Source organism: Octopus bimaculoides, chromosome 30 (assembly GCF_046866305.1).
Source record: "Octopus bimaculoides isolate indiv1 chromosome 30, ASM4686630v1, whole genome shotgun sequence".
Lineage (NCBI taxonomy): Eukaryota > Metazoa > Mollusca > Cephalopoda > Octopoda > Octopodidae > Octopus > Octopus bimaculoides.
Window position 1 is genome coordinate 5,009,862 of NC_142957.1, and position 15,824 is coordinate 5,025,685.

General features: G+C 40.9%; 1 protein-coding gene across 1 annotated transcript in view; it reads right to left on the reverse strand.

Annotated features, from left to right (window-relative positions):
* LOC106872640 (kelch-like protein 5) overlaps positions 1-15,824 on the reverse strand; it is a 47,414-nt gene that overhangs the window by 16,514 nt on the left and 15,076 nt on the right. The window contains exon 2 of the mRNA XM_089346205.1: positions 10,731-10,927. Within this exon, the coding sequence (XP_089202331.1) occupies positions 10,731-10,829 (99 nt within the window). The 5' untranslated portion in view covers positions 10,830-10,927. The remainder of the gene's footprint in view (positions 1-10,730; positions 10,928-15,824) is intronic.

Genomic DNA, 15,824 nt, shown 5'->3' on the forward strand with positions numbered 1-15,824 from the left:
ATATATATATATATATATATATATATATATATATATATATATATTCTTTTACTTCTTTCAGTCATTTGACTATGGCCAAGCTAGAGCACCACTTTAAAGGGATTTTTAGTCAAAGAAATTCGACCCCAGAACTTATTCTTCGTAAGCCCAATACTTATTCTATCAGCCTATTTTGCTGAACCACTAAGTTACAGGGACGTAAACACACCAACATCGGTTGTCAAGCGATGGTGGTGGTGGTGGGATGGCACAAACAGACACAAAGACACACACACACACAACAGGCTTCTTTCAATTTCCATCCACTAAACCCACTCACAAGGCTTTGGTTGGCCCGAAACGACAGTAGAAGAAAATTGCCTAAGGTGCCATGCAGTGGGACTGAACTTTAACCATGTGATTGGGAAGCAAGCTTCTTACCACACAGCCACAATATTATATGTAAGGTACATTCGAGAACCTTTGAGACTCTTTTAGGAGAAACACTTATAACTTACCTAGATTATTATACAGTTACTATATGTCTATATTATAAGCTGACCTGCCAATTTTTGTTATTCTACACGGTTGCAAAGCAATCTCTCTAACCATACATTTATGTTGCCTGCATCTATTTTAGACATTTTCTATCTAAATTGTAATCTAAACCTGACTGCTTTTATTATCAAGAATGATCCCAAGTGGCCTGTCATTAAAAGGGCTAAAATCCTATTACACTTGTTTTCAAATACTACACCTGCAAAGCAATACAATAAATATACATACTCATATATATATATATATATATATATATATATATATATATATATAAATGCATCTATGTATACATACATATATATACATAAATGCATCTATGTATACATACATATATATACATAAATGCATCTATGTATACATACATACATATATATATATATATATATATATATATATATATATACACACACATACATACATAAATACATCTAAGTATACATCTATGTATGCATAAATTTGTTTCTCTCCTTGTTTCTTTCTGTGAGAGAGCGTAGGCTCGAAACGTTAAAGACTTTTTCAATTCCCGAGCGTTATACTAACACATCTATTTGTTTTCTACGCGTCCTGTCTTCGTCTTTTGTTTTTTTTTGTGAATTCTCCCTATACATGCATATACATATATGCATGCATATACATACATACATACACATAAATACGTACATATAAATATACATATATATACATAAATATGCATACACATATATACATACACACACACATATATATATATATATATACATACACATGGACACACATGCATACACACACATACATATACATACATATGTACATGTAAGTAATTTTTTTATTATTAAATATAATAATGTGAATTATTTAGATGTTTTTAAGTTACAAAACAATTTGTTGTGAAATTAGAATTTTCTTACAGTTAAATAAAATTTCATGAAACTATTTCTCTCATTTGTGACTTTATGTGTATGTATGGCTGTGTGTGTACATATATATATATATATATATATATATATATATATATCTGTGTGTGTGTGTGCAGGCATGGCTGTGCGGTAAGAAGCTTCTTTCACAACCACATTGTTCAAGGTTCAGTCCCACTGCGTAACACCTCAGGCAAGTAATTTCTACTATAACCTTGAGCCAACTGAAGCCTTGTGAGTGGGTTTGGTAGATGGAAACTGAAAGAAGCCTGTCATGTATGTGTGTTTGTGTGTCCTCCAGCACCACTTGACAGCCAGTGTTGGTTTGTTTACACCTGGTAACTTAGCGGTTTGGCAATAGACACTGACAGAATAGGCAACAGGCTTAAAAAGAAAAGTTCTGGGGTCAGTTTTTCTATCGGTCTCTATTGCCAAATGACTAAGTTACGGAGACATAAACAAACCAACACCAGTTGTCAAGCAGTGCTGGGAGACAAACACACACACACCAGATGGGCTTCTTTCAGTTTTTGTTTCCCAAATCTACTCACAACGCTACAGTTTGCCCAGGGTTTTAATAGAAGACACTTGCCCAAGGTGCCACGCAGTGGGAGTGAACCCAGAGCCATGTGTTTGGGAAGCAAAAGCAAGCTTCTTAACCACACAGCAATACCTGCTGAACAAGTGACTTCTACTATAGCTATACATGCAGGCATGGATGTATGTATGTGTGTATAGAGAGATATAGAAGAGATAGATAGATAGATGGAAGATAGATTGGGAGAGAGAGAGAGAGAGAGTCAGAAGATAAATGGATTGGGAGAGAGAGAGAGAGACGGAAGATACTTAGTTATGGAGAAAGACAGAGATGGAAGATAGATGGGGGAGAGAGAGAGAGAGACGGAAGATAGATAGACAGGGAAAGAGACAGAGACAGAAGAGAGATGGATAGGGAGAGAGAGAGAGAGAGAAAGAGATGGAAGATAGATAGATAGATAGACAGACAAAGATGGAAGATAGACAGACAGACAGACAGACAGACGGAAGATAGATAGTTATGAAGAGAGACAGATGGAAGATAGAGTGAGAGAGAGAGAGAGAGAGAGAAAGAGAGAGAGAGAGAAAGAGAGTGCGAGAGAGAGATGGAAGATAGATAGGCAGATAGATATAGAAGACAGATAGACAGACAGACACACCAGTAGATACCCTATGAAGGACAATCAATGTATGGTATAAAATTTGCAACAAAAGCACCATAAAACCAAGAAACAAAGAATAATTCAATAAGGTCAACCCTACAACAATGAAGGACAACTTAGAATGATGAGAACAAAAGATACAAAACATTCACAGATAACAAGTACCACAAACATAGTGCCATCATCAGCTGCCAAACAGATATCATAATGTTTTCAACACACTCATACTGACATGGTGTTGCAGGCACGGACAATGCATTTTAGTGTCCCTGCTTTCATTTTCATAGATACATAGACATAACACAAGCTAATGGAAACTTTTGAGTTTATTACTAAATGGGAGTTGAGAGTCTGTTGGGGTGTACAGGCCAACAGGAGGAGGAAGAGGTGAGGGAAGTTTACAAGGATGGTTGTGGTGATGGTATCCGTGGGTGGTGGTGGTGGTTGTGGTGATGGTATCCGTGGGTGGTGGTGGTGGTTGTGGTGATGGTATCCGTAGGTGGTGGTGGTAGTGGTGACAATGTTGCTGTTGATGACAATAATGATGATGATAGTGGTGGTGGAAGAAGGAAATAGGGAAAAGTGGGGAGGGGCAGGATGAGTTGACTGGTGTCAATACCACCACCACCACCACCACCACCACCCACCAGAGATAGTGAGAGGTGGGAAAGAGACCGGGGGGGGGGGGGGATGGGGACAATAGACTTAGTCAGGTTAAGCAGAACAGGGGACAAAACAGATATGGAGAGGTAAAAAAGGAAGAATGGTGGCGATAGTGGTGGTGTCATCTCATTGACAGGCTGGGTTCTAGTGAGTGTGCAGGGTAGGGAGAGAGTGGTGTGTGTGTGGGGGGGGGGGGTGATAATTCTATAATTATTTAATTAAATTAATTTGCGAAACTTACAAGAGGACAATAATTTGAAACGTCAAAAGTGGTGGAGGCGACAGTGGTGGTGGTTGGAGAAAAAAAAAGAGAGAGTGGGTGGGGTGGAGATGACAAAGTAGGAAAGGAAGAAAAGTGGGGAAAGTGGTAGTGGGGAGAGTAAAGAAGAGGGTGGCAGTGGTGGTGGTGGTGTTGATTGAATGGCAGTGGGGGGAAGGGGGTGACAGCAGTGCTTGGATTTAAGAAATTAAAGGGAAAAAAGAAAACAAAAATGAAACACCTCCAGTAAAACAATAAAAGAAAAGGAGCATACAAGCACAGGCATGGCTAAGAAGTTTTCTTCCCTACCACAAGGTCCCAGGTTCAGTCCCATTGCATGGCAGCTTGGGCAAGTGTCTTCTACTATAGCCTAGGGCTGACCAAAGCCTTGCGAGTAAATTTGGTAGATGGAAAATGAAAGAAGACCATCATACGTGTGTGTGTGTGTGTGTGTGTGTCTCACCAGTGCTTGACAACCGATAGAATAAGTTACTAGGCTTATAAGAATTAAGTACAGGGGGCTATACAGTCAACTAAAAACCCTTCAAGATGGTGCCCCAGCATGGCCACAGTCAAATGAGTGAAACAAGCAAAAGGTAAAAGATACCTCCAGCACCCAGCCACCCCAGGGTCCAGCTTACTTTCCACCACCACCAATTTCTTCTTTTCTCTTTCCCATTGACACGCCTTTCAGATACACAGGCACACACACACACTCTCTCTCTCACTTTTCCCTCCATTCCTCACCCTCTCTTACTATCCTATATATATCTCTCTCCACCCCTACACACTCAATAAAACTATATATCGCAAGGTGAAATCAAAAATTTGAAAATCCTACAAGACTAGGTGAAAAGCGCTTTATATGATTTATAAAACATGTGACATTAATAAAAATCTGTAAATGTACAACCATCCAGATTTCTGAGTACCTTAATTTTTTTCTATAATTCCTGTACATCACCTCCAAACCTTCCAATATATATATATATATATATATATATATATATATATATATATGGTACTTACTCTATCAGTCTCTTTTGCCAAACTGCTAGGTTACAGGGATGCAAACACACCAACACTGGTGGTCAAGAGGTGGTGGTGGTGGTTGGGGGGTGGGGTGCAAACACGAAGACACACACACATATACGACAGGCTTCTTTCAGTTTCCTTCTACCAAATCCACTCACAACCCGAGGCTATAGTATTGCCCAAGGTGCCACGCAGTGGGACTGAAACCGGAACCATGGGGTTCGGAAGCAAGCTTCCCACCACACAGCCACGCATGTGCCTATAGATCAGAATTGGCGCCCCGAGACTAGGGAGGCCCCCTGGGCAACTGCCTGGTATGTTCATGTTTTAAGATGGCCCTGACCACCACAACACAAACAACGTGTATTCAATGAAGCACAACCATCACCACAACAAATACAAACCATCATACTACCACAACAACCACTACCACAACACAAACACAAGACCACCACCACCACCACAACTACCATGTTCCTCTAATCTGCCCACCACTCACAAATACTATACCAACCTCACAACCTCACCAATAATTACTACCGTCTCTCATCTCTTCACCACCACTACCACCAGCACACAAACTGCAATCACCACCCGAACTACATTGCCAACAACAACAACAATCACTATTAAAACCACTACCTCCATGGCAACCACTACCGATTCTCACCTCACCACCTGTACTACTGCACAAACCGCAACCACATCGCCACTACCACCTCCGCAACAACAATCCCCATAAACACCACTTCTAATTCTCACCTCCTCATCATCTGTACTACCACACAAACCGCAATCACCATACCAGCAATCACCACCACTACACACTGTAACTGCATCACCGCTACCACAACAACAACAGCAATCACTACCATTACTACTACCCCAGAAACAGCAACAGCCACCACCACCACCACTACACCAACAATCATCACCTTCATTACTGCCACCACCACCACCACTACCACTACACCAACAATCATCACCTTCATTACTGCTACCACCACCACTACACCAACAATCATCACCTTCATTACCGCCACCACCACCACCAACACTGGTATTGGCATGCCAATAACTATAATCACCACCACCACCACTGCCATTAGCACACCACTAACACCACCACCACCACCACCATCACACAACAATGTCTATTGTGAATCCACATGAAGAATCACACAACATTCCACAGTGATGAGTCAGACAAACAGACAGACACACTACAGCAGCAACAACAACAGTATTGTCTTGTCTCTCCCTGTATCACACTCCACCACTGCCGCTGCTGCAGCCCTTACCATTGCCACCACCCTTGTCTCAACATCACACACACACACAACCTACAAGTACACACCTACAGACACATACACAGAGACACACAGGCTTAAACACACACACACGCATCTACAGACATACAGACTCAAACAGACACACACACACACATCCACACAAACACAAATACACATCCACACATCCATGCACATACAAACATCCACACACACACACCTATATATATATATATATATATATATATATATATATATATATATATATATATAGACTCATCAAACACACACACAGATATACAATAGTATTGTCTTTCTCTCACACTCCATCACCACCACGTCTCAATGTCAGACACACAGAGGCTCAAACACACACACACACACACACACACACAGAGGCTTAAAACATCCACATACGCACACATACACACACACAGGTTCAAACACATCCACACACTGAAATACCATTGTCTAGCATGTCTTACACCCCACCACCATCATCCTTCTCTCAATATCTCACACATACACAACCTACAAAGTACTAACGCAGCGCGTACACACACACACACACACACACACATTTGTCTCCCTTCCCTCTGTCTAGCATGTTACAACCACCACCTCCACCACTATTCCAGCCATCTCAATATCACACACACACACACACACACACATACACAATCACCTGCAAAACACACTCATCCAACACATACAAAAACATACAACATTTGTCTAACACCTTCTCGCCCTCTCTCTCACCCACACCCACACCACAACCACTATAATCCCCCCCCCGCCTCAACATCACACCCACTCCACCACCACAACCACTATAATAACACCGCCCCCCTTACAACATCACACACACACCAATTGATATATATATATATATATATATATATATATACATATACATATATATATATATATATATGTGTGCTCATCAAAGACACAATATTCTGTCTTCCTTCTCTCATACTCCATCACCACCATATCTCAATGTCACACACACACATACACACACACACACACACACACACACACACAACATACAGACACTTATAGACACACACACACACAGACACAAACCTACAGACTGTCAACACACCTAGGGATATGCAGGCACAAACACACACACACATTTATGTATGTTGTTGTTGGCACTCCGTCGCTTACCACGTCGAGGGTTCCAGTTGATCCGATCAACGGAACAGCCTGCTCGTGAAATTAACGTGCAAGTGGCTGAGCACTCCACAGACACGTGTACCCTTAACGTAGTTCTCGGGGATATTCAGCGTGACACACAGTGTGACAAGGCTGGCCCTTTGAATTACAGGCACAACAGAAATAGGAAGTAAGAGTGAGAGAAAGTTGTGGTGAAAGAGTACAGCAGGGTTCGCCACCATCCCCTGCCGGAGCCTCGTGGAGCTTTAGGTGTTTTCGCTCAATAAACACTCACAACGCCCGGTCTGGGAATCGAAACTGTGATCCTATGACCGCGAGTCCGCTGCCCTAACCACTGGGCCATTGTGCCTCTACTCACACACACATACGCAGATGCAAAAAAACACACATGCACAAACACACATGTGCACACACACACACACACAAGCATGTACACGGTCCTACGCACATACACACAGTCATGGTTGCAGGAAATCCTAGACATGACAGTCGAATCTTCTGAAAATCACACCCTATCATCTTAAGCATGGAAGAACACACTGGATGAGGTAATTCTAGATATACTATGCATGAATAATAGGCAGGATGCTCACAACTAGATTGTCTGATTAATCATAGGTCTACTGGATCAGGAATGATCTGGGGCTAAAAAAAAAATGCTACCAACAAAGAATGACACATTTAGTCCTAGATACACTATGTCTGAATAAAAAACAGGATGGTCACATTTGGAAAGCTTTTGATGATAGGGACTAGGAAGGATACTTTAAATAATGTAGTCCTAGATAAACTGTCTGTATAAAAGACAGAATGATCACAGAATATGTTTGAATGATCACAGAATATGTTTGAATGATCACAGAACATGTTTGATCATAGGTCTTCTGGATCAAGACTAACCTGGGGCTAAATACATAGGACACATTAGATAATATAGTCCTAGGTGCACTATGTCTGAATAAAAGACAGGATGGTCATGGCTGTAGCGCTTTTAATCATAGGTCCACTGGATCAGAACTAGCTTGAGGTTAAAAACAAAACAAGGAAGGACACATTAGGTAATATAGTCCTAGACATACTATGCCTGAATAAAAGGCAGGATGGTCACGGCTGGAAGCACCATTAACCACAACACCCCACCACAGAGACACACATATCTATGAAACCATTCAAAGAGAGCCTTGGCAACACGCACCCTAACCCAGTGGCCCCCTTAAACTGCCCCCTACCAAATTACTCAGGCCTTCACATTGTAAATACACAAGGCGGTATCAAAAAGTTCCCGGACTAGTTCTGCAGCACACCAACAGATGGCAGCACATGGTTGCGTGCACGGTGAGATCATCTAGCAGTGACCTACATTGAGGCTGTGTGCTGAGTGACATTACTGTGCTTCCTTCGCAAATTGTTTTTGTGGTCACATGTCTGCTGTAGTCTGCGATTTTTGTCATGAGCAAGAACAAAAAAATCATTTCTTTAACTTTCTAAAAGACATCTCAACGCTTCTAAAAAGCAAACTTCGTTTGTTTATTTACGTTTGTCGTAATTTGAATTTAACGTATGAGAGCGTCTCATAAAGCGAGATTTATGTATCTTAATTTGCAGAGGAATTTGTAGTGGGTAGTTTAGCTTAATCGTTCAAAGCATCGTGACATGTAATCACGGGGATGTGAGTTCGAGTCCACAGCTAGCCACCTACACTTTTCTCTTCAAAATAGGGGTAGTTTATCCTGTTCAGGCTATATTATTAGCATTATTCTGCGATTGAGAATTTAAAATCACTTCTTTAACTTTCTAAAAGACATCTCAACGCTTCTAAAAAGCAAACTTTGTTTGTTTATTTACGTTTGTCGTAATTTGAATTTAACATATGAAATTTTGTGTTCAACTTGGCAAGTCTGCTACAGAGATATTGAGCATGCTTCGGTAAGCTTACGACGATGAGGCAATGGGTCATACGCAATATTTCTTGTGGCACGGGAAGATACATCCCTGGAAGATACATTATTTACATTTGACGGATATTTGTCCTCATCTTGTTTGTTGTTATTATTATTATGGCGTAGTGGTTAAGAGCGCGGTCTACTAACCCCAAGATTCCGAGTTCAATTCCAGACAGTGACCCGAATCATCATCATCGTCGTCGTCATTTAACGTCCGCTTTTCATGCTAGCATGGGTTGGACGATTTGACTGGGGACTGGCGAACCAGATGGCTACACCAAACTCCAATCTAACCTGGCAGAGTTTCTACAGCTGGATGCCCTTCCTAATGCCAACCACTCCGAGAGTGTAGTGGGTGCTTTTTACATCGAAAAATACCTTAGGACTGAGAACACAGGTTTGAAATTTCCCCAAGACACCTGATGAAGGCTGGAGGGTATATCAGCCGAAACGCTGTGTTAACAACAAACAAGATGAGGACAAATATCCATCAAATGTAAATAATGTACATAATTCCTCATCTCTTAAATATAGAACTATATTAAACATAAGTAGTCCAGGAATTTTTCGATACCATGTTATGCATGTGAGGTGGTTTCAGAAAAAAAAAAAATGATTTCATTACCAAAATTCATCTCAAGACATCCAAGTTATTAAATGTGTAAGGAAGGTGCTAATCAATGTACATAGACCACAGAGAAGTATCTATTCCAGAGAGAGATGTACTGACTGTAAATAACACAAAGACCAGAGAAAGAAAGAAGGAGAGAGTGACTGAGATGCAGATACAGGTAAATTTCATCATCATCATCATCATCTACTTTTCCATGCAGGTATAGAAAAGTGGATGTTAAATGATGATGATGGTGGTGGTGGTGGTGGTGAAGATAAAGCTAGGTGGAGTGGTGGATATATGTACCGAGAGAGAGAGAGCGAGGGAGGAAGGGAGAGGGGAAGAGGAGAGGGAGGAGAAGCAGACTTTTAGAGAGACAGGAAGAGAGTGAGGAATATAGAAGGGTAGGTACTAATCCTGTCACAGCTGGGAGGGAGAGAGAGAAAGAGAGAGATGAGAAAAAGAGTGATGAGAGAGAGAGAGATGGGAGAGAAAGAGAGAGAGCGAGATGGGAGAGAGAGAGAGAAAGAGAGAGATGAGAGAGAGAGAGAGCGAGATGGGAGAGAGAGAGAGCAAGATGGGAGAGAGAGAGAGAGAGAGAGAGAGAGAGTGAGATGGGAGAGAGAGAGAGTGAGATGGGAGAGAGAGAGAAAGAGAGCGAGATGTGAGAGAGAGAGCAAGAGAGAGAGAGAGAGCGAGAGAGAGAGAGAGAGCGAGATGAGAGAGAGAGAGCGAGATGAGAGAGAGAGCGAGATGGGAGAGAGAGAGAGAGAGAGAGAGAGAGAGCGAGATGAGAGAGAGCGAGATGAGAGAGAGAGAGAGATGTGTGAGAGAGAGAGCGAGATGAGAGAGAGAGAGAGAGAGAGAGAGCGAGATGGGAGAGAGATGAGAGAGAGAGAGAGAGAGAGTGAGATGAGAGAGAGACATAAGTAAGAGAAAAAGACAAGAGCGAGAGAAAGAGACAAGAGAGAGACAGACAAACAGTGTTAGATAGATAGATAGATAGAGAGAGAGATAGATAGATAGATAATGGTAGATAGGTGAGAGAGAGAGAGAGAGACAAACAGACAAAGGGACAGTTGGTAGAGGTTGTGATAAAGAGACAGACACTGACCATAACGTAATTGTTGGCGGCCTTGTACAGGTCGATACATCCCTGAGCATCAGCAAATTGTCGGATCCCAATACAGTTGGATGGATGGAGTTGTTTCATGAGGAAGTTACAGCAGGCCTCCACCACCTCGGACAGTTGAAGCAGACAGGCAGTGGACAGCAGATCTTCAACGGTCTCCTCCTTTAGGTCGAACCGACCTGAAATATTTATAAGAGAGACATATAGATATAAGATATGCGTGACAGAGTACGTCCGTGTGTGTGTGTTGATAAATAGATATAAATATGCATTTGTGCGTGCATACACACACACACACAGAAGAGGTAAAGGAGAAAATGAGATGCATACATACATAGAGATATATAGACACACTTGCATATACACATGCACAAATATATATATATATATATATATATATATATATATATATATATATATATATATACACACTCACACATATATACATTCACACACATTCATAAATATATATATATATACACATACATACACACATTCACAATATATATATATACACACATACATTTACAATATATAGATATATATGATGGGCTTCTTTCAGTTTCCGTCTACCAAATCCACTCAGAAGGCTTTGGTCAGCCTGGGGCTCTAGTAGAAAACACTTATCCAAGGTGTCACTCAGTGGGACTGAACCTGCAACCATGTGGTTGGTAAGCAAGCTACTTACCACACAATCATGCTTGCACCTATATATATATATATATATATATATATATATATATATATATACACACATTCACAAATATATATACACACATATTCGCAAATAAATAAATAAATAAATATGTATATATATATGTATTTATGTATGTATGTATATAAGTTCAATTAGATGTTAAACAAGCCTCATTAAGGGATAATAATATCCAATAGATTTACTGGTTTCTTACCTATTATGTATTTTGAATATTAGATTTAATATTCAAAATTAGGTAATTAAATAAACCAAGATTTATATTTATTTTAAAAAAATAACAAAATAGAGATAATCAATTAATAATTATATTTATTAATTACAAAAGTAGACGTAATCTCTGACAGCTGTTTCGATTCAAACTTTAAAAAATTAATGAAAATAATGAAATCATTATAAAGTTGAATGATGTAGAAAAAATGAGATACCATTGGGAAGCAAGCTCCTTACCACACATCCACACCTGTGGATAAATGTGGATAAATAAGTGTTACATTTGATAGAATAATCTGAATGTTAAAGGGTTAAGTAGATTTAATACGTGTTCGGCTTAATCCTTTAACATTCAGATTAGTTTCTCAAATTTAATCCTTATTTATTCATATTATTTTGAATGAATCATGCATTATCTCATAGCTTTGAGATTTCAATGATGCAATTGTTTATTTTTAGAATGACATTATAGGGTAGGTGTGAGAGGCTGGATCTGGCCTTGTTTTGAATTAATCATGCATTATCTCATAGCTTTGAGATTTCAATGATGTGATTGTTTATTTTTAGAATGACATTGTAGAGTAGGTGTGAGAGGCCAAATCTGGGTAGGTTGAACATCAAACAATATTTTGGCTGGGTATTTTTTTTTTGTTAAGCATTTGCTTGTTACAAGGATCTTGGACCACTGAAAATGTAGGAGCTACTAGAATAAAATGGATACTAGACAGAAGACAAAAGGTGATGATGTATATTAGGCTTAAAAGATTGGAGGTCATATTGAAGAGGAAAACCAGACTGTGGAAGGGAATTCCAAAGTTCAGAGGTGCGAGGGAAGAAACTGGTATTGTAAAGTGCTTTACGACACTTAGGAGGTTGCACAAAATATACTGATGAGAACTGGATGCAAGTCTAGTTGATTGCTGATAAGTTCTTAAAGGAGGAACCAGAGAAGAGAGCTCAGTTGAACAATGTCCACGAAAATACTTATAGAAAAGAGACAAGAATGATGAGAGAGTAAATCTAATTTAGAAAATAGATCAGGACCTGTAGCATTACAAATACAGCGTTGAATGCGGTCTGAAGCCCGTCATGTATGTATATATTTGTGTGTCTTTGTGTCTGTGTTGGTCCTCCACCACCACTTGACATCAGGTGCTGATGTGTTCACATCCCCATAACTTAGCAGTTCAACAAAAGAGATTGATAGAATATGTACTAGGCTTAAAAAAAATAACAACTGGGGTTGATTTATTTGAATAAAAGTGCCCCATCATAGCCAGTTTGGCTGAAACAAGTAAAAGATAAAAGATATATATCTATGCGTGTGTATGTGTGTGAAAACAGACTTCACTGGTGCTGGTACCACGTAAAAAGTACCCAGGCCACCCTGGTGGTTGCTAGAAGTGCTAGAAATAGCAGCCAAGTCTAACTCAACTCTCACATTTAAAAAAAAAAAGACGTTAACTCATATGATCCTTAAAGAGGTCGGTCATGGCTGGACTGTCTGATCATATGTCTGCTGAATCATGACTGACGGACGTGGTGAGATAAACAAGAGCAAGTAGGAATAAATGTAGTCCTAGATACACTATGCCTTAATAAAAGACAGGATGGTCACAGTTGGAAGACCTGTGATCATAGGTCTCTGACCAAGAGTTAAACAATAACAAAGAAGGACACATTAGATAATGTAGTCCTAGATACACAATGTCTGAATAAAAGACAGGATGGTCACAGCCAGAATATCTTTGACCACAGGTATACTGGATCAAGACTGACCTGGGGTTGTACAGCAAAAATAAGACGGGACACTTTAGATAATGTAGTCCTAGATACACAATGTCTGAATAAAAGACAGGGTGGTCACAGCTGGAACGCCTTTAATCAGAGATATGCTGGGTCAGGGCCAAGCTGGAGCTAACCCCCCCACACACACACACGCCACCCCTACAAAATACAAGAATGAGGGTAATCCTTTTCTGAAAGCAGGGAAAACAAAAGGGGTTTAGAGACCCCCCCATATCACCCCACCTGTTGGTTGTGTGTCCCTACGTTGCTTGTTAATCCCTCTGAGAGATTAGGAAACAGATTATGCGCAAGGCCAACGTAAGCGATTAAATGCAGCACTGCTCCTGATGATGAAGGGGTAGGGCCTTCCATTAAAGGGCACCACCTCCCCTTTCATAACATAAGGATTTACTTGTTTAGCCTGAGGTACTCCAGTTATGACCATCCCACTTTATATATATACGTAGGAGTGGTTGTGTGGTAAGTAGCTTGCTTACCAACCACATGGTTCCGGGTTCAGTCGCACTGCGTGGCACCTTGGGCAAGTGTCTTCTGCTATACCCTCGGGCCGACCAAAGCCTTGTGAGTGGATTTGGTCGACGGAAACTGAAAGAAGCCCGTCGTATATATGTATATGTATATATGTATGTGTGTATGTATTTTTGTGTCTGTGTTTGTCTCCCCCCGCCCCAACATCGCTTGACAGCCGATGCTGGTGTGTTTACGTCCCCGTAACTTAGCGGTTCGGCAAGAGAGACCGATAGAATAAGTACTAGGCTTACAAAGAATAAGTCCTGGGGTCGATTAGCTCGACTAAAAGGCGGTGCTCCAGCATGGCCACAGTCAAATGACTGAAACAATTAAAAGAGTAACAAGTATATATATATTTTCTTTTACTTCTTTTAGCCATTTAGCTGCAGCCATGCTGGAGCACTACCTTCAAAGGGTTTTTTTAGTTGAAGAAAGCGGCCCCAGGACTTATTCTCTGTAAGCTTAGTACTTATTCTATCAGTCTCTTTTGCTGAACTGCTAAGTTACAGGTACTTAGAGAAACCAACATCGGCTGTCAAGCAATGGTGGTGAGAATAAACATAAGACACAAAACTACACCCATAGATAGATACATACAAGGTTTCCAAAAGTCAGAGGAGCTGTGTTGTTTTCTGATTTTGTAGGCATGCCCACATGTGTTAGGACACATGGTGCTCCAAAAAGGCATTCAAGGTGGTTGTTGGCGTGATGGTTAGTAATTTTGTGGGAGACAGACTACATTTTCTGCTGTGAACTTCCAGTTTATTCTTGTATTTGACAAGACACGTCAAGCTAAATAAAATCAATCTTTTACACATAACGGCTTGTCTTTCGGATGCAGGTGCCACATAAAAAACACCTGTGCCAGTGGCATGTAAAAAGTACCCAGCAAACTCTGTTAAGCGTTTAGCATTAGGAAGGGCATCCAACAGCAGAAACCAAGCCAAAACAGACAATTGGAGCCTGGGTAGTTCTCCAGGTGGTCAGCTCTTGTCAAGCCATCAAACCCATGCCAGCATGGAAAACAGATTGATGATGACGATGATGAGTAAACCCTAAGACAAACTACATTTTTCGCTGTGAATTTCCCTCTCTTTCACATACAGGCTTGGCCTTTCAGGTGCCAGTGTCACTTAAAAATCACCTGTGTTAGACACACAGAATCCAATCACAAGTCTAACACTCTGACCACTAAGCTATGCCCCTCCACTGGCCATAGTAGAAGACATTTGAACCCAAAGGCACTTGGCTTTCAAAGCAAGCTTCTCGACCAAACAGCCATGTCTGCATTTATTTAAGACTACATGTAGGGGTTTGCTGTGGAGGCGCAATGGCCCAGTGGATAGGGCAGCGGACTCGCGGTCGTAGGATCGCGGTTTCAATTCCCAGACTGGGCGTTGTGAGTGTTTATTGAGCGAAAACACCTAAAGCCCCATGAGGCTCCGGCAGGGGATGGTGACGAACCCTGCTGTACTCTTTCACCACAACTTTCTCTCACTTTTTCTTCCTGTTTCTGTTGTGCCTGTAATTCAAAGGGTCAGCCTTGTCACACTCTGTGTCACGCTGAATCTCCCCGAGAACTACGTTAAGGGTACACGTGTCTGTGGAGGGCTCAGCCACTTGCACGTTAATTTAACGAGCAGGCTGTTCCGTTGATCGGATCAACTGGAACCCTTGACATCATAAGCGACAGAGTGCCAGGGGTTTGCTGCATCATGAGACCACTGACTTTTTTTTTAAGACTGTAAAGATAGACGAAGTTTTGAGGTGGGGTTTTGGCTGTTATTTCTAACCGTTTGAATAACCACATGGAGACTCCTTTGTTGGGT